Genomic DNA, 27,578 nt, shown 5'->3' with positions numbered 1-27,578 from the left:
TTCATTGTAAATGACAAGGTAGTTTCAATGTTTTCCAGTATATGTCTGAAGCATCTTTACTTCACGTCAGTGAGTAAAAAACTACTTTACACTATTTAAGGTATTCACTTGCAAGTATGAAACAGTACAGCACTATCAGCATACAGTATTTTGGAGAACCAGTGTTGGTGAAATTGACTAGACAACCTAGATAGCTGTGGTCTGGTTTCTGTTTGGCTCCACTCTCACGCTAGTGTCACTTACGTGTTCCTCCATGTTCCCCTCTCCACTCTCACCCTGAACCCTTGACCCTCAGCGAGCAACAGACATGACAGGTGTGGATGTCACCGGCACCCCGCCAGGCTTCGCTGCCCATCGCTCTCTGCCCTGTCTCCTCTTACTGTGACACGACTCATGACAGGGTCAGTGATCTCTGGTTTGCTCCGAGCCACCCTGAAGCCCTGACATCATGTCTCTGGTAAAATGCATCACCCTGTCATGGCCTGAGAGTGCCCGTGTCTCTCTGTCTACAGCTCCTCTCCGCGTTGTCACACACACATCATTTATGGATGAGACCTTGTTCAGATTGTAAAGCACAGGTGTATGTGTGTGTGTGTGTGTGTTTGTGTGTGTCTATCCCCTCTCTCACCTGGCTGGTACGTCAGGAACTTGTAGGCCATATGTGCCAGAGGCAGTATTGTGAGCATGCAGTTGTCCCCATTGGTCTCTATGAAGTTGTGTCGCGTGATGGCTGTGGGGTCAATGTGGTGTCCCCGGAAAGGACGGATGAATGGATGGAGAAAAATAAAACAATGTAGAAGAGGAGGGGAGGTAGTTAGAGGAGGAATATCATGATGATAATTTAATGATCATTTCTCTCCATACAAGACTCTTGACAACCTTTACTCCACACACAGAAACACATACAAGTCCCTCCCTCGCCCTCCCTTTGGCAAACCAGACCATAACTCTATCCTCCTGATTCATGCTTACAAACAAAAACTCAAACAGGATGTACCAGTGACACACTCAATACGAAAGTGGTTTGACGAAGCGGATGCTAAACTACAGGATTGTTTCGCTAGCACAGACTGGAATATGTTCCGGGATTCATCCAATAACATTGAGGAATTTACCACATCAGTCATCGGCTTTATTTATGAAGTGCATTGACAAAGTCGTCCCCACTGTGACTGTAAGTACCCCAACCAGAAGCCATGGATTACAGACAACATCCGCACTGAGTTAAAGTGTAGAGCTGCCACTTTCAAGGATAGGGACATTAATCTGGAAGCTTATGAAAAATCCCGCTACAACCTCTGACGTGCCATCAAATAAGGAACGCATCAATACAGGACTAAGACCGAATCCTACTACGAAGGCTCTGACACTCGACGATATGGAAGAGCTTGTAAGCTATCACAGATTACAGAGGGAAACCCAGCCGTGAGCCTACCAGAGAAGCTAAATGTCTTCTATGCTCACTTCAAGGAAAGCAACACTGAACCATGCATGAGAGCACCAGCTGTTCCGGTGTGAGTAAGAACTTTAAACAGGTTAACATTCACAAGGCCGCAGGGCCAGACAGAATACTAGGACGTGTGCCAGGGAATACCAGGTGCTGACCAGCTGGCAAGTGTCTTCACTTACATTTTCAACCTATCTCTGCAACTGGATTCTGAACTTCCTGACAAACCGCCGCCAGGTGGTGAGGGTATGCAACAACACATCTGCTACGCAGACCATGTTTTCCCACGACTGGGTGGCCGCACACGACTCCAACACCATCATCAAGTCTGCTGACGACACAACGGTGGTAGGACTGATCACCGACGATGATGAGGCAGCCTGTAGGTAGGAGGTCAGAGACCTGGCAGTGTGGTGCCAGGACAGCAACCTCTCCCTCATTGTCAGCAAAACAAAAGAGCTGACTGTGGACTACAGGAAACAGAGGGGTGAGCACGCCCCCATCCACATCGATGGGGCTGTAGTGGAGTGAATCGAGAGCTTCAAGTTCCTCGGTGTCCACATCCCTATGGAATTAACATGGTCCACACACACCCACACAGTTGTGAAGCGGGCACGTCAGCACCTCTTCCCCCTCAGGAAGACACACACACATATATTATGTAAGTCGGTCATGGGTGTGCTATGGTTGGGAATGGGATTTTCTACATAGGTCTCAACCCTGCAGCAAGACATACATGATAACATGTGTTCCACCTCCAAAGGGTTAGAGGTTGGAGTTGGTCTCACAGTTTAACTCATGATTCATGGCCCTATAGAGGAGCGTACATGATAGCCGGAGGAGAAATCTCTCCATCACACAACACATTAAAGAACAGATAGATAACCTGCTATAAAACCGCACAGCCCCACGGCTCTGATCCAGCATCATAATAAACCTTGGAACAGCGGTGCTCGTCATTCACAACCTGCCCGCACTGAGACAGACACCTGCCTGTGACGGCGCGGGTGTCACAAATGAAAGGGACTGAGCGAGAGAATCGCATAATCACACAGAGAAAATACACAAGGAAGGTAATTTATTTCCCATATAAAAAGAGGAATCGTTTTGCGCTACATTACCATAGCGTGTCACTGACGGTAAAAAGTCATTATCCTGTGTTTGTGGGAAGAACTCAATCACATGTATATCTGAGGACGCATGGAGATGCTCTGCTGGAGCAAGGGAAACTATCTGTATATATTTAGACAATTATCTTCCTTTCCGTTCCTCTAGTTCTCTTCTCCTGGTCTGTCAGCTAGATTAAAGGAGCACTAAGCCCCAGACGGCACACAGAGCGGGTGTGTGGACTCCTCTGCACACTGCAGCCGCCCCAAGCCACATCAACACGAATCCCACATCGTTTAACGGCCTGCCTTGTCTGCCTTTCATTAATCAAGTCACATCTACCATCGTCCTGGCAAACCCGCCATCGAAAGGACATTTCCTCTCCCCTCACCCTCGACTACGGACTGAACAGGTTTAAGATGTTCAATTAGAGTTTTCTCCTCTAATTACTGTCAATAATAATTCTCCCTCAAGTGAACTTCTTCTGTTTGAACCTCGGTACAAAATGGTGTATCCATCCGCTAAGTGTATCCTTTAATCTGCTGGTTAAGGGTCTTAAAACACTCCTTTCAAGATGTCTGTCAGTTACCCTGCTCTTTTTGAAGCCTGATCGTCCCAAGGTGGCAAATTCTAATTATCCTAGACAGCAATAGGATTGACAGCGAGTAGCAGCCATGTTGCAGAGTCAGAGCAGTAACCGCTGCACAGCGGGCGGCAGTCTGGGCCGCTCTGAAGCTCCGACCAGACAGGCTGCTGATGAAAGAAGAGCAGGAAGCAGGCCTGGGCCCTTTGACTGGAGCCACAGGGGGCAGGCACGCTGCTCTGGTACAGTAGAATGGCCCCTCACCAGGGCACAGGTATGTATGATGGATATACTACAGAGGAGAACACAAGGCATGTGTTGCAGTACAGTAACATACAGCAGCCAACATGTAGGCCGCTGTCCAACATTTGGGCTATTTCCCAATCCCTTTTTGTTTCAGTGAACCCTTTCAACACCCAGGATCCAGGTGTTCAGTCAAATACTGAGTCAGATACTGAGTCAAATACTGAGTCAGATACTGAGTCAAATACTGAGTCAGATACTGAGTCAAATACTGAGTCAGATACTGAGTCAAGTACTGAGTCAGATACCATACTTCAGATGATGTATTATGCATAACAGAAGTCATTGTGAAGATCACTGATGTTATGACACATATTGATACACAATCCCACCTGACCCCCTCCCATCCCCACCATCTCCTCCCCCTGACCCCTAATCCCTGACAACAGAACAATAAGGCCCATCATCAGCAGAAATACACACAGACCCAGTGATTCATCACCTCAAAGATTATCACATCCACCAGCTGCCCTTTTAATTGGATAGGATGAGAGTGGCCTTTTCTCTAATTGGATGAGGGTAGCATGACCAAGTTGTGCTTCTGCATAAATATGGAGCCCAGATGCTGTAACCCAGGTCCCACAGGGGTGGGCAAAGTGTGGGGGGTGGCCTGGTGTGGCTGTGGTGCTGGCTGATGGTGTCCAGACAGTGAGGGAGTGGTATGTCCAGGGGGAGAGAATGACATTTTGCTTGGGGTAGCCATGGGAGCATAAACCACTACAGACCAATAAAGCCCAGTGCTACTATATTGGTAATAACCCTGGATGGCTGCGCCCTTCACACAAGTGGGATGTAGGTGGGACAGGACTGAGGGCGAGTGGCTGGATGTGGCCTGCTCAGCACAGGAGCAGGACGGTGGGTGTACTGGGTGTACTGGGTGTACTGGGTGTACTGGGTGTACTAGGTGTACTGGGTGTACTGGGTGTACTGGGTGTACTGGGTGTACTAGGTGTACTGGGTGTACTGGGTGTACTGGGTGTACTGGGTGGTGGATTGCTAAACCACAGAGTAGCGCTGGCGTGGTTTTGGATGAAGACCGTCGTGAAATACGGGACGGCTGGGCATTCAAAAAAGATGACACGTTATGTGCGGTTGAGTCCGTTTCCGCAGTAACATGGACTCTTTACAACGTGATGAAACTTTGTTGCTCCTTGTTTCAGCAAGGTGTTGTAGCAAACAAGAATTAAACAAAAAGTATATTATTAGAATGATTATAACAGACAAATAACCGTCATCCAAAATTCCAAGACCGTCACAGTCCTAAGCAGAGGTATACAGACAGTGTGGGTTCACTGATATAACTCATTGGGGAATGGGATGATCTTAGGTTTAGCCTCTGTTTTGCCTAACAATCCCTCATATGACTGATATGTAGTCATTTGGATTACTTCTCTAGAGTCAAAGGATGAGTCTGAGGTCTGGAAAGGACCTTGAACTCTGAACCCTGTCCCATACCTTCCCAAAGACCGGGATGTCCACAGAGCTCCAGGTGTCTGCTCCCCAGTGCACCCTACCAGAGGCAAAGTCTGCCATCACATCCCCATTACTGGAGTGGGGAGCATGGAGGAGAGGAGGAAACAGAAGACACAAATCTTTTACCATTATATCGGACAGATTTTTTGGGGGAGACATCCTGTAACTTAAGACTATTTTAAGGTCATTACAAACATTTAACTGAAAATGTTTGAGGATAACTTACGGACGACAAATATGATTTTGTAGATGTGCACAGTGGTGAAGTTGAGGTGGAGGAAGGAGAGGTTGATGATGAAGAGAGAGACTCACAGAACCACACTGATCCACTCCTGCAGTCGCTTACCTGAGGAAAACAGCAAATCACACAATATGAGTCACACAGTTACAAAGACACAGGTAAAGTAATAAAGCTACCGTACATTTGCACTTTCCTCTGTACTGTACAATAGTGCTGAGGACTACATTCTGAAGAGAGAGTAACCCGTCCTGTGATCTTCTGTGTTAATGAGCAGAGTGAGGTCAGCCTGGTACCAGGAGAACGTCCACTCTCAGCTCTGTAGGGTCATTGGGTCAAACGCTGGGGGCGCCGCCACATCTGTGGGTGTCCGTCACAGTGTGTGTGCGTCCCATCAACCACAATGTTAAGCGGTAATCGGTTCAATGAAGACAAGTGTATGCCGAGACTGGGGTCGTGACCCCTCATGTGCGGAGCACCGCTGACACAGCTCTAAACTCACAGGTCAGCTGTGAGAGCGGAAAGAGAGACGGTGGGCCGGACATGGCCGGGCGGGAGGACCACCGTGTCGCCACTCTGCCCCAGCAGGCACAGAGCCGATTAGAGGGCTAGTGAATAATTCAGCAGGCTACGGAGCGGTGCGGAGCTGCTTAAGTTAGAGCCAGCCACTACTGTACTGTACCTCATCACCACATCCACTGAGACTAGACTGATCCCCTTTGCTTCCCCCTCTCCTTCTCACTCTACCACAATTCTGATTTCTTTTCGTTCTTTTAACCTTTGTGTCTCTCTGTCCATATCTCTTTCTCTCCTCCCTTCTTCTTTTTTTCTTTCTATCTCCCTTTCTGCAGATGCAAGGCGTCATGTGCCACAGTGAAGTCAAGCCATCTGAAAGTTTAATGACATTAGATTTTTCCAACGGAGTAGATTGGAGTGCCAGGAGGTTATGGGGTATTGATGAAAGTTTTAATAGGGTCTCTAAGGCCCAACTAAAGCAAGTTAACCAACCATTCCAATACACCTCCCTCTCATAAGACATAGAACTGGTCCTCAATCATCACAGGAGAGTTCACACACAACCCTTCACCTGTGTACTGCCGCCCTCATCTCTCACACAGCACCTGTTTACGCTGTACTAGCCTAGCCATGTAGTGTTGATTGAGGAGACTGGAGTGCTCTTAGCTGTTATGAGCTGCTTTAAATGAAATGGATTAATCAAGTGGGAAGCATCCAGGTGTGCACGGTCTGTATGGCAGCGAGGCCAGGTGTGCTGTGGCCAGCTGTGGAGGACAGGTGTGGGGCAGCAGAGGCTTCTGCAGAGGAATGACCTCAGAGACTGACAGGCATCTACTACTTAGCAACTGTCTGACTTCACTTCTTACTAGCCACTGATACAAACACACTCTGGAATGCTAACGAAATTCCTCTGTGTGCAAGATCCTTTCAAAGGTCTGTAATTCTTGCAGAATGTGATTCAAAATGTAAGAGATGCTACCTTTTATCAAGGGGGGGTGTAACCTAATAATACAGAACATAAATCACTGAGTACCTCTTTGATTGCAGTGACCCATGAAAACTCTATGTAACACAAACGTTGGCCTCAGACTATGTTTAGACACAGCATTTACAGCAAGGTTAACTGTTACACCATCGTCTTGTTGTCTCCACACTAAATATGACACCATTTCTACCACTCTGTCAAAACACAGGAGAGACAGACACCAGAGATTCACTACACAAAAATTCACTCTCAAGCACACTTTCATACCAACACAAGCAATCACACACCCCCTAACTACACACACACACACACACACACACACACACACACACACACACACACACACACACACACACACACACACACACACACACACACACACACACACACACACACACACACACACACACACACACAGGGTTGCGCAGTGGGGCCGCTGTCAGGTGATCTGCGTCAGTCCTTGGATCCTCCTGCTCCCTGGTGAGAGGAGAAACTAGGCCAGGCCTCGACAGAGCAACTGCGCGCAGCCAGAAACACAGTCCCCCTGTCCATAGGACCAGAGTGGTGTGCTCATTAATACAGTCCTGACAACAACACGCTCCCTGGCAACCCCTCTACCATCGCTCACACCAGCAGCCCCCGACTCTGCACGCTGGCATGGAATTAACCTGGGAGGGGCGGAAGATGAGGAAAGGGGGGGTGCTAATAGGCTGAAATTAATCAACGACGCCTGATTCGGCGCAGAGGGACGGCGCCAGCGCCAAACAACACCCTGTGAATGCTAATGGCCTTCTCCTCTCTCCCTCGCTCCATCTCACCCGTTTACCTCCCGCTCCGCTTTACAGTGCAGCAGCAGAACGGGCCCCATCTCTCCTGCCATAGTGACGCATCACACAGACCTAGGAAGTGATTTCTAAGCATCTCAACTCAAGGAATCTTGCACTATGAGTAGCTTGTGACATGGATCTCTGTGCAATGATGTTTTGGGAGATACATGAACCAGGAAACCAGGTTTGATATAATTCTTCCTGATACGTGGGTCTAATTGAGTGTGGTTGGGATCTGCCTCTTCCAGGAAAGGCCCTCCGTGTACATGGCCTGGTCTACTGTACAGATGCTTTCAGTGAATCTGCAAGCATGTACCATGCCGTTGTGTGAATATTGAGCAGAGCCCGAGTTACTTATCAAAGTAGTCAACATCTTGCTTGTCCTGTGTAAGTCATAGTCCTGTGTAAGTCATAATCCTGTGTAAGTCATAGTCCTGTGTAAATAGATTCATGATTTGCATGCTTTCTGTACAGCACTTCAAAGCTTGCCCAGTATTCTGCCTCTATCTGGTCTGGACAAAAGGATCTTTTTTTCCCGCTCGCCTGACCGTGTTGTCCCAAACGCTGAGGCCTTGTGTTCCGAGAACAGAGTCCCTTTGAAAGACAGCCTCTCACCTCCTCCAGTCACAGACAAAAACTAACTCACACACCCAGAATGGCTGCCTTTCACAGCACAAAGACAGAGTCAGTGGTGCCAACATACCATGACAGCATCATTCTCTCTCTCTCCCTATCTCTCCCACACACACACACACACACACACACACACACACACACACACACACACACACACACACACACACACACGAACACATGCACACGCACACACAGACACAAACGCAAACATGCACACGCACACACACACACACACACACACACACACACACACACACACACACGCACACGCACACGCACACACACACAAACAAACACACACGCAAGTTCGCACACACACATTCACAATACAATTACAAACATTTATTCATAGTAATTACTAAAACATTAGACATACAATAGTGTAGATAGATGCATAATTCTCTTTATGAATAGACACCTCTCTGCTATTCTTTCTTGCTCTCTGTCTCTGTCCCTTGGCCAGTTCTCTGTAGGCCTATCTTCAGATGGGACTTTGGGAGGGGTGGAGGGGGATGTAGTAAAAGTGGGTCACATGCTTAGAGTGGGAGAGACTGAGAGAAGCAGAGAAAGAGAAAAAGAGTGAGGTAGAATTCCCCTGATCAGGACCAACAGATCAGTCACAGGCCTCGTTCCTTTCATCTGTTCTCAGTGGACGTCTGATCCTGGGACACGAAACACACACACACACCACATACACGAACACACAACACACACACACACACACACACACACACACACACACACACACACACACACACACACACACACACACACACACACACACACACACACACACACACACACACACACACACACACACACACACATATATATATAAACACACACACACCACGATAACACAACACACGACATACACACACACACACACACACATGTACACACACACACATGTACACACACACACACACACACACACACACACACACACACACACACACACACACACACACACACACACACACACACACACACACACACACACACACACACATACACCACGTACACACACTAAGCACCAAACACAGAGAATCCAATCCTGCCAGACAAACTTAATACATACATTACCCCATGGACAGAACTGCAACAAAGAAATGAATGGGACAAATGAGACAGATTCAATGACTGCACACCAACACAATGGAACGAAACCAATGAATGAAACAAACACCAATGAACGAACATACACGTGCACACGCACACACACATACACACGGCCGAAGTGAGCGGTATCTAGGCCTGGCTCCAGGCTCCATCCTCTTTCCCCCGTGGACATGGAGAGAAAGGAGGATGGACAGATCCCGTGGTGTGTGGGGGATGTCGACAGATCCTGATGAGGGCCGCAGATGAGTAGGATGGCCGAGAGATACAATACAATGTAGCACACATACACACACACATACACACACAAACACAGACAGTACACACACACAGTACACAGACACACACAGTACACACGCACACACACACAGTACACACACACAGTACACACACACACACACACACACACACACACACACACACACACACACACACACACACACACACACACACACACACACACACACACACACACACACACACACAGTACACACACACAGTACACACACACACACACACACACACACACACACACACAGTACACACACACACACACACACACACACACACACACACACACACACACACACACACACACACACACACACACACACACACACACACACACACACACACACACACACACAGTACACACACACACACACACACACACACACACACAGTACACACGCACACACACGGATGCACGCACATACATACATATTGCTAAATGGAAAGTATGCTCTATACTAATTTCTGATCGTTTGGCTCTGGATGAGAGGAATTTGAAAATAATTCTCTAATGCTCTTCACTTGAATGATGAGCTCTATAGAGAAGGTCTTTAAGACTGCATTTACATTAACTCAATTCTATGAGTTATCTGAGTAGACTGAGCTATAAAAATTCTAACATTCCCAAGTTCAGCTGCATACTGATTGAGTTACTCCTGGGGAGGGAAATATTCTATTTAATAACAGTAATTAGACCAGTTTCCCACTGCCTCCATCCTTACTATAGCAAAGTCACCAGACGATACAGAGGACCGAAGGAGAGTTCTATCAAATATTAATAACAAGCTTTGCCCTAATGTATTTGGCAGAACCTGTGTGTGTGTGTATGTGTGTGTGTGTGTGTGCGTGTGTGTGTGTGTGTGTGTGTGTACTGTGTGTGTGTGTACTGTGTGTGTGTGTACTGTGTGTGTGTGTGTGTGTGTGTGTGTGTGTGTGTGTGTGTGTGTGTGTGTGTGTGTGTGTGTGTGTGTGTGTGTGTGTGTGTGTGTGTGTGTGTGTGTGTGTGTGTGTGTGTGTGTGTGTGTGTGTTTGGTTTGTGACTGTGCATTCAGCCTAATGTATTTAGCTGCCCTGGTGTGTGTATAATTGAGGAGCTCAGCAGGGGCAATGGCAGGTAGCCTATTTCTTATCCTCTTTGCTCTCTCTCTCTCTCTCTCTCTCTCTCTCTCTCTCTCTCTCTGCTTATATATTCCTGTCTCTCGGCCTCTCTCTATCTCTCCCACCACAAATCTACTTGGCTTTTACAGCAGCCAGTGCACATGCAGGAAGGCGTGTGTAGTCAGGTTTACAGTAGCACACAGCCTCTAACAAATTACCTGGTCTTGTTTAATGCATGTCTCCTGTCTCTTCTGACTGCCTGAAACCGTTGGGCCATAGGCCCGGGCTGGCCCAGGCCAACCCGGGTCAGACACAGAGTTCGGGTCACGGCCAGCGCACTGAAATCCGCTTTCATGACCTTGTGGTCAGGAGTCCAGAGCCATTCGACACCTGGGGTGGGGTCAGCCTGACAGAGTGTGTCTGGTGAGGGGCTTCAATAATTCAGCAGCTCTGCCAGAGTACAGCAGGTTCATCTCTCTAATGGAGGTGATGGGGGTGGAGGGAGGAGCTCCGGGTGAGGATGAGGTCTGCTCACAGACAGGGGGCAGCACTGGACTAGTGGGCTCTACCTCATTCAGTCTGCGGTTCCACATGGCTGGGCTGGGTAAGGTTCTGTGATGCTGGGGTGGGCTGAACTGGGCTGGGGTAGGACGGTGTTAAATTATGTGTTGCTTTTGAGGTGTGCTACAGTAGGCCTTTGTAAGGTTCTGTGTCGCTGGGCTGAGCTAGATCAGTGTAAAGTTCTGTGTTTCTGGGCTGGGCCGGTGTTTGAGTGTAAGGTTCTGTGTTGGTTGGGCTAGTGTAAGGTTCAGTGTTCCTGGGCTGGACTGGGTTGGGGTAGTGTAAGTTTCTGTGATTCAGGTTGGCAGGGTGTTAGGTTCAGTCAGACTGACGTGGGAGGGCAGTGTCTGGTGTAATGCCGTAGATCAGCCTGTGAGTTGTGACTCCTGAGCTGCAACACAAACCCATGGCCCTGTGCCAGCTGTGGAGAGGCACTGGATAACACACTCTCTGTCCTCACCCTCCACAGCTCTATACTACACCACCTATCTTTCTCTCAGTCTCACAGCTGTCTATAAGTCTTATGTCCGAGTATGTTTTATAAAGGTTTATAATAACTGTGCATGTGCTTCTCTAATAGAGCTCTTCGCTAGTGTAGAAAGAGCTCTTGTATTTTATCTTTATGGTATCCAAGTCACCTCAGGTCACCTTCATAAATCCTTGATGAGAGACATTTCTGATGTTGTTTTGGTAACAAAGTCAAGACCAGACTTGTTATGAAAATGGTTTGTTGACCATAAGACTACTTTTCTTCACTGTCTGGATCTTCCTGCAATGTCCAGAGGTCAACTGCATGCTGACAAGCTGTCCTACAGGACAGTAAGCTGATATGAGATTTACTCACCTTTACAGAAGGTCAGATCAGTGATAGCTACGTGGTTACTGTACTTAATGTGTCCATATAACAAACTGTTCTTCTAAATGTCTGTTACACTAAAACATGTGAGGGATAAGAATAGGTAGGTAAACATAAAACAAGACTTTTGTCTCAATGTATTGAGTGTCTGTTTGCCATAATTGAGCACTAAATATACACAATGTACATGAGTGGATGAGTCAATAAAAACATGGTGATACCCACTCATGAGGGGGGCTGTGTTAGTAATCCCAGAACGACCAACAGCTGTCCTAAGTCTTAACCCCATCAGTCCCGTGACACCAGTAAAAATCTGCTTTTCATTTATCTGGCTTTCGTTTATCCATCCCTTATATTTAGCCTCACAATGAAGTGTTCGGATATTCCATTGTCTTTTCAGGACAAACAGGGATACAAGTAGAACACAAAACTAGTTGACATGAACAGTTGCATTCATGAGTTGTATTGACAAATGTCAAAAAGAAAAGAAGGTCCGCCAAAGCACAAACCTGATCAAAATGAATGTATATGAATGCTGTAAGTACAGAAATGGTTAGCTCAGTGCAAAATTAATATCCAACTACTCAGTGACAACTGTGTGGAGTTTTGAGTTTGTGACAGCAACTATGTGAGCTTATTACAGTATTATGATGTTTCCTATGATCTTCTATGTAGTACAACCCTTTACCTAATGACTCTTGTGTAGCTTGTGAGCGTCATAGAGCAAAACATGCGTCTCAGCTTTATATAGATAGCTTTTAATAGTTTGTAGCTTTTTGAATAAAAAACTTGCCCTTGTCTCACAAACACCGCTCTAGCTCAGCCCCAGTTAATCACACAGACTAATCTACGGATGCAGAAGGAATAGACGAATCCAATGGTACAACCCAGAAGTCTGTAGCTCAAACACATTATGGTTCAAAGGGGTTAGAAGTCCAAAACCCACCACTGTTACAGTGGGACTCATTGGGTTAATCATGTGAACGTGACTCAATCCATTTGTAACTGCAGAGCAGCCTTCTATCTAACCTACTTTATTTGTTCATGTTTTTATTGAACCTTTATTTAACTAGGCAAGTCAGTTAAAAACAAATTCTTATTTACAATGACAGCCTACCCCTCCCCTAACCCGGATGACACTGAGCCAATTGTGTGATACAGCCCGGGATCGAACCAGGGTCTGTAGTGACACCTCTAGCACTGAAATGCAGTGCATTAGACCACTGCGCCACTCGGGAGCCCATGTGAACTATTTGCAGTGGCTAATTGGTCAGTCTATCTGATGGTAACCACACCTTTAGTATCTATAAATGGAAGAAGTTGAATAAGTGAGTCACAGGAACAGGCCTAAGACGTGGACAAGGGAAAAGATTACTATCACAGTCTAGACCACTTACAGCCAGGGAAAATAGATCTTGAGGAGGGCAATTCCATGCTAACGGCTCAGATTTTTCACTTAAAATGTATGCCAAACAAAAAACATTGATTTCAAAGTTTAACATACCGTACAACTCAATGTACAATTACTACTTTTAACAATTTACATGGACATTTGTTCAAAAACACAAGAATTGTGCAGACGCAGGTTTGGTAACAGAATTTCAGTAAAATCTCCCCAAGTTTTCCAAAAACTCTGTTAAATATCTGCTCTGAATTAAGATTCAGTGATGTCTGCAGAAAGAATGAGGTATCCAATTGGTAGTTACAGTGTTGTCTCATCGCTGCAACACCTGTACGGACTCTGGGAGAGGCGACGGTCGAGAGCCATGCGTCCTCCGAAACACAACCCAACCGCACTGCCCACTTAACCCTGGAAGCCAGCCACAACAATGTGTCAGAGGAAACACTGTACACGTGGCTACCATGTCAGCGCCCAGCCCAACACAGAAGTCGTTAGTGCACAATGGGACAGGGACATCCCTGCCGACCAAACACTCACAATGCTGGGCCAATTGTGCACTGCCCCATGGGTCTCCCTATCACAACAGATCCTGGACTTGAACCCAGAAAGTCTGGTGGCACAGCTACAGTAGCATTGCAATGCAGTGCCTTCCACCACTGCGCCACTCAGGGGCCCTTAAAACATGTCAGTTTAAGCTAGAGATATCTTTAGAGATATCTTATATCTCAATCCACCACATCCGGCGATATCACATTTCCGCATATGTGGACTCTTCTGAAGTCAGTACAGCCGATCTGCCAACTTCTGTTTGGGCTACCAGTTGAAGAAATGTATGGAAGTATACGGAGACTGTTTAGTGCCAAAAAATAAGAGGTTATATATAGTGAACAAAAATATAAACGCAACATGTAAAGTGTTGGTCCCATGTTTCATGAGCTGAAATAAAATATCTCAGAAATTTTCCATAAGCACAAGAAGCTTATTTCTCTCAGATTTTGTGTACAAATTTGTTTACATCCCTTTTAGTGAGCATTTCCCCATTGCCAAGATAATCTTTCCACCTGGCAGCTGTGGCATATTAAGAATCTGTATAAACAGAATGATCATTACACAGGTGCACCTTGTACTGGGGATAATAAAAGTCCACTCTAAAATGATCAGTTTTGTCACACAACACAATGCCACAGATGTCTCAAGTTTTGAGGGAGTGTGTAATTGGCATGCTAACTGCAGGAATGTCCACCAGAGCTGTTGCCAGATAACAACCGCAGATCACGTGTATGGAGTCGTATGGGCGAGCGGTTTGCTGATGTCAACGTTGTGAACAGAGTGCCCCATGGTGGCGGTGGGGTTATGGTATGGGCAAGCATAAGCTACTAACAACTAACACAGTTCAATTTTATCGATGGCAATTTTGAATGCACAGAAATACCCTGACGAGGTTCTGAGGGCCATTGTGAGGCCCATTTTTTAAAAGCGATCTGTGACCAACAGATGCATATCTGTATCCCCAGTCATGTGAAATTCATAGAACAGGGCCTAATGAGTTGACTTCAATTTACTGATTTCCATAATGAACTTTAACTCAGTAAAATCTTTGAAATTGTTGCATGTTGTGTTTATATTTTTGTTCAGCATAAATGTAATATAAAATGTAATATAAAATGTCTCCTGATCTGTCTTATATCACTCAGATATACACTGCATGACCAAAAGTATGTGGACACCTACTCATTGAACATCTCATTCCAAAATCATGGGTATTAATATGGAGTTGGTACCCCCTTTGCTGCTATAACAGCCTCCACTCGTCTGGGAAGGCTTTCCATTAGAAGTTGGAACATTGCTGTGGGGACATGCTTAAGTTCAGCCACAAGAGCATTAGTCAGGCACTGATGTTGGGCGATTAGGCCTGGCTCGCAGTCGGTATTCCAATTCATCCCAAAGGTGTTCGATGAGGTTGAGGTAAGGGCTCTGTGCTGGCCAGTCAAGTCTTTCCACACTGATCTTGACAAATCATTTCTGTATGGACCTCGCTTTGTGCATGTCATGCTGAAACAGGAACGGGACTTCCCCACACTGTTGCCAGGAAGTTAAAACCACAGAATCATCTAGAATGTCATTGTATGCTGTAGCATTAAGATTTCCCTTCACTGGAACAAAGGGGCCTAGCCGAACCATGAAAAACAGCCTCAGACAATTATTCCTCCTCCACCAAACTTTACATTTGGCATTATGCAATCAGGCAGGTAGTGTTCTCCTGGCATCCACCAAACCCAGATTCGTCTGTCGGACTGCCAGATGGTGAAGCGTGATTCATCACTCCAGAGAACACGTTTCTACTGCTCAAGAGTCCACATACTTGTGTATATATAGTGTAGGACAGACACTTCTGAACAAAATTCCTTTAGATTGTTGGGGGGACTATCTGTTGTTCTATGTAGTGAATCTGTTATTCAATGCATTTGTATGGGCTAATAGCAGTAAGGCCCAAAATATTTTTTGATATATTTTTTTCATACTTCAAGAGGTCTTAAAACTCAAAATCAAATAGCTAAATTATCCTTGGTATGACCTTCTTTAAACAATTTCAAATAGCTTAGACAGGGCTGACACTGTTATGGGAGCTCTGCCCCCAAACAAGACCAAATGTATTTGGTCCGGACCAAATCTGAACCAATCATAGACGTCTATGTTTCACAGGTTTGGCCATCAAATTACAGCACAGTAGAGCTTAGTAGAGTAGAGTTCAGTACAGTACAGCAGAGTACAGTAAAGTAGAGTACAGTACGGTAGAGCAGAGTTCAGTACAGTAGTGTACAGTACAGTATAGTACATTTCAGTACAGTAATGTAGAGTATAGTGTCGTGGAAATTCAGTACTGAGAGAGACTTCGTCTTTTCTTCAAACAATCATCTTTATTTAATATCGATTAATTATTGCAATAATGAGACCGTCAGCCCACCAGTCTTGACTGACTGTTAGGTTGAGAGTCTAGCCTTTACAGACGATGCTCAGTTTTTTTATAGCTGATACCAAGATTGCTTAGTCAGTCATTTCTAACCTTCCCATAAGCCACCTTGGTTGTCTACACAGGATGGTCTTTTGCTTAGTTTCCCAGATGCCAGGAAGATGAGACAATGAGGCATTGTTCTCAACTCTTCCAGGCTCTCTATCTCGAGTCACACACACCACATCTTGTCTATAGAATGCTAGCTTTTAGGTTTTTATCACCAACACAAATCAATTGTCAGCTTAAAACTATCTCTAGTAGAACCCATGTCATCAACACCCAGACTAGCTGCAGAGTGCTAGAGTGGAGACCTTAAAACAGCATGTTTTATCCTTTTTATCAAATATCTTACTGTTCGTTTAGTAAATAATTGTTACATATCCAACAAATAAGGTGAATACATAATGTTTCCCTCACAATAGTGCAGTACAGAGTAGAATATAGTACATTATAGTTGACTCAACTCTAGTGTGCTTTTCTGGGCCTCCCGAGTGGCGCAGCGGTCTAAAGCAGTGATCGGTGCTAGAGGCGTCACTACAGATCCGGGTTCGATCCCGGGCTGTGTCGGGTTGCTACCAGCAGACTTATGAAGTGGCGCACAATTGGCCCAGTGTTGTCTGGGTTAGGCGAGGGTTTGGCCAACTGGGATGTCCTTGTCCCATCATGCTCTAGCAGCTCCTTGTGGTGCCCAGGCGCATGCACACTGGCTTCGGTCGCCAGTTGTACAGTGTTTTCTCTGACACATTGGTGCGACTGGCTTCCTGGTTAAGCAAACAGTGTGTCAAGAAGCAGTGTGGCTTGGTGGGGTTGTGTTTCGGAGGATGCATGGCTCTTGACCTTCGCCTCTCCTGAATCTGGATGGGACAAGACTGTAACTACCAATTGAGGAGAAAAAGGAGTAATAAATAATAAACAAAAAACCTCTAGTGTACTGAACTATACTCCTCTTTACTGTACTGTCCAAACATGTGAACCCAACTGTGGCTTCTGATGGAATTTCGAGTTTTAACCACCTAATAATGAATCAACAAATGTGAGATTGGTGAAAAATGTAAATGTCCTAATTTCCATTAATATATAGACTCTTAGCTTAGACCCCCAATTTGACATGTTCCTATGAATTTCACATGTTCGTGCTCATTGGTCCTTTTACATGGAATGACCAGGAATAATGTGAGAACACACACACATACACTTGAAGGCAGTGGTCTTGTGTCCAGACCAAGACGGCTGGAGAAAGTCATCAGGAAAACAGAAATTATACAAAAATCCTGTTTACTTACTGGAGAATCCATAAAGTGGGATAAAAAGCTGAAAGAGCAGTCAGCCGTGCATGACAAACAGACAAATGGCAGAGAGATACATCCAGCTGTTTGCCTGTCCTGGGGTTGCTGTAATGAGCCTTAGCCTCCATTGAGCCGACCAAAGCATCATCAGTCCCTTCCTGTCGCTAAGCCTCAACATGTCCACAAACACAGCCCTCTCATTCCAACCACTCTTCGCCTACACCTCAACACATCTGCAAGGTCTGCTGCCATGGACCACAAACCTCTGACATACCTCTCCTCCTTCTACTACTGTCCCAGTCTCTCTCTCACTCTGTCTCACTCTGGAACACTGTATATGGCTCACTCACCCACCCAACCATTTAGTGACTTGGATAATTTATTTATTATTTATTATTTATTTTTATTTAATTAGGCAAGTCAGTTAAGAACAAATTCGTATTTACAATGATGGCCTACCCCAGCCAAACCCAGGCCAATTGTGCGCTGCCCTATGGGACTCCCAATCACAGCTGGTTGTGATACCGCTTGGAATTGAACCAGGGTCTGTAGTGACTCCTCTAGAACTGAGATGCAGTGCCTTAGAGTGTTGCGCCACTTGGGAGCCTGGAGCCCAAATCTCTGGATCCTAAATGCATGGACAATCCTCAGAATAATTATTCATAATCATGGACTCAAAGAGTCAAACATGCAGCTCTGGTTTTACAAGATCATGTCCCTTTCATCACTGTGCTGTAACAGTAACATCAGTCTACCCTGAGACCTGTCCATTAACGCTACAGATGGATACAGTAGTAACCTCTCAGAGACCATTAAAGGAGATCATGTCCCTTTCATCACTGTGCTGTAACAGTAACATCAGTCTACCCTGAGACCTGTCCATTAACGCTACAGATGGATACAGTAGTAACCTCTCAGAGACCATTAAAGGAGATCATGTCCCTTTAATCACTGTGCTGTAACAGTAACATCAGTCTACCCTGAGACCTGTCCATTAACGCTACAGATGGATACAGTAGTAACCTCTCAGAGACCATTAAAGGAGATCATGTCCCTTTAATCACTGTGCTGTAACAGTAACATCAGTCTACCCTGAGACCTGTCCATTAACGCTACAGATGGATACAGTAGTAACCTCTCAGAGACCATTAAAGGAGATCATGTCCCTTTCATCACTGTGCTGTAACAGTAACATCAGTCTACCCTGAGACCTGTCCATTAACGCTACAGATGGATACAGTAGTAACCTCTCAGAGACCATTAAAGGAGATCATGTCCCTTTAATCACTGTGCTGTAACAGTAACATCAGTCTACCCTGAGACCTGTCCATTAACGCTACAGATGGATACAGTAGTAACCTCTCAGAGACCATTAAAGGAGATCATGTCCCTTTAATCACTGTGCTGTAACAGTAACATCAGTCTACCCTGAGACCTGTCCATTAACGCTACAGATGGATACAGTAGTAACCTCTCAGAGACCATTAAAGGAGATCATGGAACGGAATCAATGTTCTTGTGAATACCTGCGATGATGTAGGGTACTGAGATGTGGTTATTTGTTACTTCCAGGCCAATGTGTGGTCTAATATCACACACTAATAGATTTCCACTTCCCTCTCTCAGTAATGCTGTCTCCCATTTCTATACTAAGCAGAGTAAGAGATGAGTTATAATCTGAGAACCAGCTTCACATCTGGCCCAAAGAAAATGCAAGGCCATCTCCAATCCCCCATTAAAAATAACTTGCATTAATTACTACATTAACTTATTAACCATGCACTCATCACTCCATCCATCTATACACACTTTTACAGTAATTAATAATATTTGCCAGTAGCAGCAGCATATGTCTAAAATACTTTGTTTATTGCCTGACAATAGACAAACACACTCAGGAAAATGGCTGTCTATTCCTTCTATGACAAAAAGGTTTTACCCAACACTTAAACATGTACCCTTTTACCCAATACTTAAACATTGTTATGGCTAGGCTACTTCATCTGTACAATAACAGGTGTTTATGTCATCCCTCACAGCCTATTACAGCTTCGGTGCATCATCAGTAGCTAGGTGCACGTGGTCAGGTGACAGTCCTAATCTTAGTGAGGTTAAGTGTCTACTCAGCTCATTGTCTTACCAGGAGAGTACAATTTGGCAAGTTGTTGGGCCCCGGGGCTTGCTGCGATCCCTAGCGAGACGCCATGTTGCGGGCAGCCGCGCCGTGCTCAATCCCGTTAGGATCCTCTTCTTCCATAGACCGATGTTGGATCTCTCTCTCTGACAGTAGTACTGCTGCTTCCAACTCAAACCTCTCTTCCATTCTTCCATTTCCTTTCGCCAGATTGATCCAACTGTTTATTTCATTCTTCAAAGACAACAAACAGCATGGTGTTTGTGTAAATATCATACAACTGGCGAGTTTTAGAGTGGCGCTTTCATGTTCTGCTAATTATTAAAACTAGTTTTTTTAATCTCTCCTTTCTTAAAGCCGATTTATGCTTGATCTGGCAATGTGGTCCGGAGGCTCTGTACAGAGGGTGTGACTCAATTGCGAAGCCTCTGAAGGCTTGCAGAGGCCAAATCAAGCTCCATACCGCATCGCCTTGCGCCTCTCAAATGTTGTAACAATGTGGAGGGCTCCTTATAGAACTCGTTAGCTTGTAGACCTAAAACATCGAAATGAGTTACATCTGGTTCGTTAAACCATCCCTATGGGAAAAATGAATTGGGAATGAATAGGGTTTTGGAATAAACCCTGAAAATAAGGTCTGAGGTTAACCCAGGCTTAGGAGATCTTATATGTTTTGTTCTATGAGATAATATCAGTCAGTTAATATGACCTTTATGAATTATGAAGGCTCAATGTTTTTCATGTGTTTTTTATTATTACATGCTTCAAAATTCACAAAAAGTGAAGTTAGCTGATATCTCATAGATCAAAACGTATAACATGTTCTAAGCCTGTGTTCACCACAGAACATATTTTGAGCGTTTATCCAAAACCTCTACAAAAATGCAATTTATTTTCTCCATGGGATATGTCCAATGAACAATGGAGGGAGTTATCGCCTACAAAAAGATGCCATTACTATTTCTCTCTACAGCTCCGTATAGCTCAGCATTGACATGATTGGTTGATGGTAGGTGGGGTGATGTGTCCTGTATAAACACAAACTCACTTCCTTGACAACTTCCTTCACAACAGCTCTGTTCTGCTCTGCAAAGTGCAAGAAGCCTGAATGCCCTGACTTCTGCAGAGGTTGCATCGCAGTAAATTGTGACCATAAATCGTCTTTTAGCCTCTGCCAAGTTCCCAACAACCAGATGTTCCGGTTTTCAGGAGAAATGGATGCCTGTGATGCGACTTCCGTTTTTGGACATTAACAAGGTGACACACCATCTTAACTCCTCCTCCACATTTACTGGATTGGTTGAACAGTGCAGAAGAGAACCTCCCCCCAAAGTGTTTTTTTCGTCCCGTCAAGACCAATATGTAGGGGTTCTTGTTTCAAGGGTTTCTTTAACTCCTGCTATTTTAGGTTACTCCTTGCTTGACAGTTCGTAGGGAGAGTCAACAGTTCTTATATTAAAAAAGGTCTAAAACAAAACAATAGCTAATATCGTTTATGGAAACTACTTAAATAGGTAGAACAAATATAATGTCTTTCCTCTGAGAATGACAAAACCACTGCCATAAATACCTGGCATCAGAGCGAACGCCTTGGAGTGTCTAGATCTCACACTTTCCTGTCCTCTAACACTTTGAAAATGCTGCTGTAAAATATTGAGGATCCCTAATGTCTTGGCGCAACAGTGTGCCATGGTTTGAGCTGATACACGCTGTGGTGCGATGCCATTGACGCGCTCTCGCCCGCTGGCACAGATCCAACAGTGCAGGACAAAAACAAGACCTGTTGCTATTTCAGAAACTTTAATGATTCAAAAATGACACTGTATATTCTCTATTTCTTTACATAGCTTTTTCAATAAAATTTTATGCCACGTTTTTAAACCGAAGCTGGTTGGGATGGTTAGTAGACTATTCTTCTTTCCTGTAACCTTAATTACACTGATGATTCCTCTCCTCAGCATCTGGCTTTCTCATGCAGAATTGTTGAAATGTAATGTTACAAATTATATATTGTTTCCTTAATTTCAATATCTCAATTTCTCACTTAGGTTTAATGAACAAAACGGACAACATGATAGCGATAACTTTCTGTTGGCTAATTCTGACAAAGTGACAAAAAATGGCCTAAATCAGGGATGGGCAACTTGTGGCCCGCTACCCCCTTTTGTAGGCCCTCATTCCCCCTACCCACACCAAAAACTCAATTTAATGTTGAGAGTTACAATAATATAATACACAAGGTGATGTTTTGAAATGTGGTTGTGCATCAGCGGGTTTTCTTTTGTTATGTCAGTCACTGACAGTCACTCAATTAACCCATGTCAGCTACATGCTTTTCGATTGGTAAGTTAGTCTAGCGGCCAACAATATTTTCGCTTAGGGCCCCCAAAAGGCTAGGCGTATGGATGTGGGTACACAGACCCACAAGCCACTGCAGCCCTTCATGATGAGTTCCGATTTTTTTGTGGCCCCCACCCCATCAAAGTTGCCCATCCCTGGCCTAAATATTGTTTCCAATTGCACCGGTTGTGTGTGCTGGCAGGAGCCCCAATGTCTTCTGCTGACCTCTCATGGCCCAATGAACCGTACCATCACGCAGTCCATCAAATATTATTACGCATAGGCCAATTGTTTATAACCTGCTATAACCATTGCATTGTCTTTATGCTACATATTTTCTAACATCGACCAAATATACATTTTGATTATAATTAATTTTGGGCTCAAAATATACCCTTTTGAATTGTAAAACGAAAATAGTAAATTATTAAAACATTTCCCTTCATTTCTCAAGGAAAGTTAGACAATATTAAAAGATACACATGCACTTGTAGCCTAGTTAAAATAAGTAATATGGCAAGTTGACTCGCCCGTAAACGGAGAAGTTCAACTGCTCCCAGGGCACTGTGGTATATCAATGCGTTCCGATGACTGATTTCTGGGAACGGTACCGACCTTCTGTCCAGAAGAACCATGAGATTCAACGGCTGAACCAGCTGCTTAAACACATGGATGCAATTCAAGCAGAAGGCCGTATGGTCATCAAACCAAGTCTTTATTGATAGAGAGGAGAGGTTTAGATGCCTGTTTTTAAATGATGTGAAAGTATATTTTGCTCGGTTATATTTAGTATAATCCAGATGTCAATGTAATTTATTGAAACTAAGTTTGTCTGATATGATAAACAATAAATGTTGTAGGATTTAGGGAAATATGATATTACATGTATTATAGATAAGTCCATTCAATCATCAGTGAATGATTTGTGGAGTAAATATTTTAATCCTGCTATACTAGGTATTTCGTTTCCACTTTCAGATTATAAATGTTTTATAAATAGTATATACATTTTTGCAGTTATATAAATTATATTAGGCCCTACATAATTATCTAAAAGCGGGGGGAAAAATCATAAACAAGATCCACAATTAGTTTATGATCATGTCCCCAAACATATCTTTTCCCTAAATGTTCTGAGAAACAAAGTCATGTCTTTGCATATTACATTTCATAGATGTGTTATGATCAATTTTCATATAGAAAAATATCTCCCCTGAAGAGTCACTGATGCAGCCTGATCTCATAGACTAGACGTAACATAGTAAATATAAATCCAAGACACTAAAATTAGGATGATATGTTATGTGGTAATTCAGGCAAAACAAAAGTAGGGTGGTTGGTCGGGGTGGATGGGTAGGCATGTTAGCAGTGCAAATGTTGCGTGTTTGAATCTCATCACGAACAACTTTTGCATTTTCTCTAATTAGCAACTTTGAAACTACTTACTACTTTTGAGCTACTCTGCAACTACTTAGCATGTTAGCTAACCTTAACCCCTAGCTAATGTTAGACACCTAGCTAACTTTAGCATTAGCCACCTAGCTAACTTTAGCATTAGCCACCTAGCAAACATTAGCCACAACAAATTGGATTTTGTAACACTTTTAGCAAATTCATAAAGTATTCTACGAATTGCAATTCATAACATATCTTACAAATTGTAATTTGTGACATATCATACGTATTGGCTAGGCTACCTGGGGCGGCAGGTAGCCTAGTGGTTAGAGCGTTGGGCCAGTAACCGAAAGGTTGCTGATTAATCCCTGACGTAAGGTAAAAGGTAAAAAGGTACAAATCTGTCATTCTCCCCCTGAACAAGGTAGTTAACCCACTGTTCCTAGGCCGTCATTGTGAATTAGAATTTGTTCTTAACAGAATTGCCTAGTTAAATAAAGGTTACCAAAAAAATCTAATTTGTAACATACATTAAATGGACAGACATCCACAAATGAATACATAACATATCTTACTAATTGGAGTGGTTTAGATTTACCATGTTATGTCTGGACAGACAAGTGAAGGGATGCAAAATGCTACTGACATTTTTCAGGGGGGAGAGAGTGAGAAAGGGTGGAGGCGGCTTCTCTTGGAGCACTGGGCATCTTATGACATGCATTATCTGAATTAGGCCCACAGAATTATACCTACGGAGGAATTGCTTCTATGGAGGAACTTTAAATGTCTGAGCTTCTGAGAGTTGACTTAACATTGGACCAAAGAAGCACTAGAATTAAAAACACATCTTACCTTTATGTAGTAAATAAAACCTATGTGAACTAGAATATCCTTAGCTAGCATTTAAAAAGTTAATTCATTCTTCTCTAATAAAAAACGAATATAAAAACATAAAAATAATAAATTGCTCCCCATTTTTGAATGATGCTTGTATGGTCTTCAGTAGGCTACAGTAACCTACGCTTCGGAGGGGGAGGGGAAGGTAGCCTACACACACACGCACACCCACTGGCAAAGATTTCCAGCTGGCAGGCAGACGCTGGAATATGTTTCTCAGTGACAGAGTGAGGGCTTTGCATAGCAGTCAGTTATTAACCGGTTCCCATGCTTTTAAAATAATGGAACAGTAAAGATCTCTTTTGTTCCCGGTTCTGATTCTGTTCCTCTAATATTTTCATTATTTTATGGTTTTCAGTTCTGTTCCCTGAAGCGGTTCCAACCCCTGGCTGAAAGCTGCTGTAGTGAAGGTATGTTATTCTCTCCTGGTTGCCACTGGTTTTCATTAGAAAAACAAGACTCACACACACACACATTCCTTTTCTTCATGATTTATTAGCATTTTTTTTGACTGTACTAGTTATTGCAATCTGGTTAATTCACATTTAAAAAGCAGACATCATCCAGTTGCCCTGAAATTGATGATATTCATTTTTACAATAACCATTAGGTCCATAGACTGGAAACTCCAATCACACCATTATGTTTTTCTTAACTTTATTTTGTTTGTCTTTTTATTTTGTAATTACAAAAAAGAAAATATATAACAATAATCATAAAAAGGAGGAAAACTCAGAAATATTACGACTGGCAAACAATCACAACACATCACAAGTACCTATTTACTGCAAGAAATAAAAAGGTACAATAACGAAAGAGTAAAAACATATGCAAAAAAATTGAAAAGAATTGGCACCTATGAAGTTTGATACAAGAAGCAACAGAGGACAAGGTAAATGATGCATTTCTAGAGACTAAAATCAGAGACTAAGGGCGTTTATTTTTTTGGACCATTTTTTCTTTTGTTAAAAAAAACGCACAACCGGGTAGCAGGGACGATAAAAAATACTGCACGTACAATACCTTTTCTCTCCATCTCCTTTTTTTTTTAATATCCTTTTCTTTTTTAATAGCATATCCCATTAATATTCATTCCCCACTGCTCGTAATAGCTGTGCCTGGTGGCGGAATCGTTAGAGTTTTACATGTGAGTAGCAAATGACACTTTGATTGGCTGTGATGTTGAAATGGTCCTCCCCCACCGGGCCTGGGTCGGGGTTCTGGGCTGAGCCAGGAGTCCTGCCGGGCCCAGTCTCACTGCGCGTGCTGGCTCAGTGTGTGGTTCTGGAAGGGAAGAGAGGAGAACACATGAGGAGAGAAATAATAAGCTACGTGCCCACACCTCCGAGCCCCCACAGCCACCTACCCCACATCCCTACACCTCTCTTTATACACAACAGTCATGTCTGTCTGTCCATCGGAGGACCCTAGCCTCCTGTAACACAGACTACCTGCTCTACCCACACACACCCATTATATATCATATATCGAGCTGCAGATAAACCCAAACGTCATATTATATTCATTGTGTCTTTGCTTTGCGGTCTTCCTTATCCATGGCAACATGAAACAATGATTTGTTTATTCAGATTTATGAGGCTCGCATCCCTTTTGATATTCTTATAAATATTTGAAAACACCATATCAATACCTTATGAGGCCCACATTCCAACAGCACTTGAGCGCAACACATGAATTCATAATAACGCACAAAACACCTTTATCAAAATTACATCCACGACACCACCATCAACAACTGCAGGAGCCTGGTTTCTCTGCACACCTCAACCAGAGGGTATATAACTTCATACCAGATCAGATAGATGTGAAGAGTTAAACTATCAATCACAACAGATATGGGGCTCCCAGAGGCTTGTGTGTTAGGGAGATTTCTGGTAGGCTGGCTGGTTCGTCTGCGCTCTCCCCGGGACCATAAACCCAATTCCCAGGGAAAGCTCAGCAATCATCCCCCTCTTCCCGCTAAAAGCTGCTTTCCAAGATTACTCTCTCACAGATAGGCCCATGTTTCTGTGCACCACTATGAAAAAAGGAAAAGGAAAAATCTGAAGGATTAAACATGGTTTTCCGTTGATAAATACTTATTCTTTGGGCCTTATCTTGGTGGGCATATTTTGCACACGACTGTTGGCAGAGCCAGGCTGCACTAGTTCAGCAGAGGAGGCCAAGCGCCCGGGTCTTAAAGCTCTAGACTGGCTGATTGCAGCCATTCAGGGTCAGTCTTTCTTTTCCTCTTTCTGTCTCTCGCTCATTCTCTCCATCTCCCTCTTTTCCTGCACCCCTCCCCCGCGTATGTGAGTGGGAATGAGCACACAGAGGGCTCTTCAGCGAGGAGCCGTCTCTCACTGGGAGCCACTGACCCCATTATGAGAGAAAACCACTTCTCTCTCTCTCTGATCCACGACACCTGCAGTTCTACACCCCTCCAGCAGAGGTCAGGATTGGCTCTCCATCTGCATGCTTCTCCTGATACTCAGGCCACAGCAGCTCCAGCCAGAAGAGAGGCAGAACATTTTACACAAAACAGAATATTAGATCTTGATTTCATCATCATCATGTATAGGCACATGTCAGTTTCATGTGTGCTTGCTTTGAGTCTACTGTCTCCTTATGTGACAGAAAATATAATTTTTGGGACGTAGCCTTGCCCCATCTTTGTGCGTGAATGTGTTTGTGTGTATGTGTGTGTTAGAGAGGGAGAGAGGGAGAGAGGGAGAGAGAGAGGGAGTGTGTGTGCGTGCGTGCATGTTTTCCCCGAGGTTTCCAAGGTTTTGTTGGTGTGTATTGATTTGCAGAAAGAGGGGATTGAGAGGCAGTGGCTACTCCCTGAGTCCCTGGGGTCCTGGGTTACACCAGCACTGCAGCGGCCTGATGGAAACAGCACAGATAGGGGGAGGAGAGGAGAGGAGGAAGGAGCCGCACAAACACCCTCACCTACACTGCTGCACATTCCACAGGATGGATATTTCCCCCCCACCCCCCACACACACACACACACACACACTAGAGCCTACACACACACACACACACACACACACACACACACACACACA

General features: G+C 44.2%; 1 protein-coding gene and 1 pseudogene across 1 annotated transcript in view; both read right to left on the bottom strand.

Moving 5' to 3' along the window:
• The window catches only part of LOC120053209, a 28,813-nt pseudogene extending 8,749 nt beyond the window's left edge, over nucleotides 1–20,064 (bottom strand).
• A 5,083-nt stretch (nucleotides 20,065–25,147) lies between these two features.
• Nucleotides 25,148–27,578, bottom strand: part of LOC120053884 (zinc finger protein 423) — a 164,158-nt gene continuing 161,727 nt past the window's right edge. Inside the window, exon 8 of the mRNA XM_039001169.1 lies at nucleotides 25,148–25,791. Coding sequence (XP_038857097.1) covers nucleotides 25,762–25,791 — 30 coding nt within the window. The 3' untranslated portion in view covers nucleotides 25,148–25,761. The remainder of the gene's footprint in view (nucleotides 25,792–27,578) is intronic.

Source organism: Salvelinus namaycush, chromosome 9, assembly GCF_016432855.1.
Source record: "Salvelinus namaycush isolate Seneca chromosome 9, SaNama_1.0, whole genome shotgun sequence".
In the NCBI taxonomy this organism is placed as follows: Eukaryota; Metazoa; Chordata; class Actinopteri; order Salmoniformes; family Salmonidae; genus Salvelinus; species Salvelinus namaycush.
Note: the sequence above shows the minus strand (reverse complement) of the source record. Positions and strands in the feature narration are given on the sequence as shown.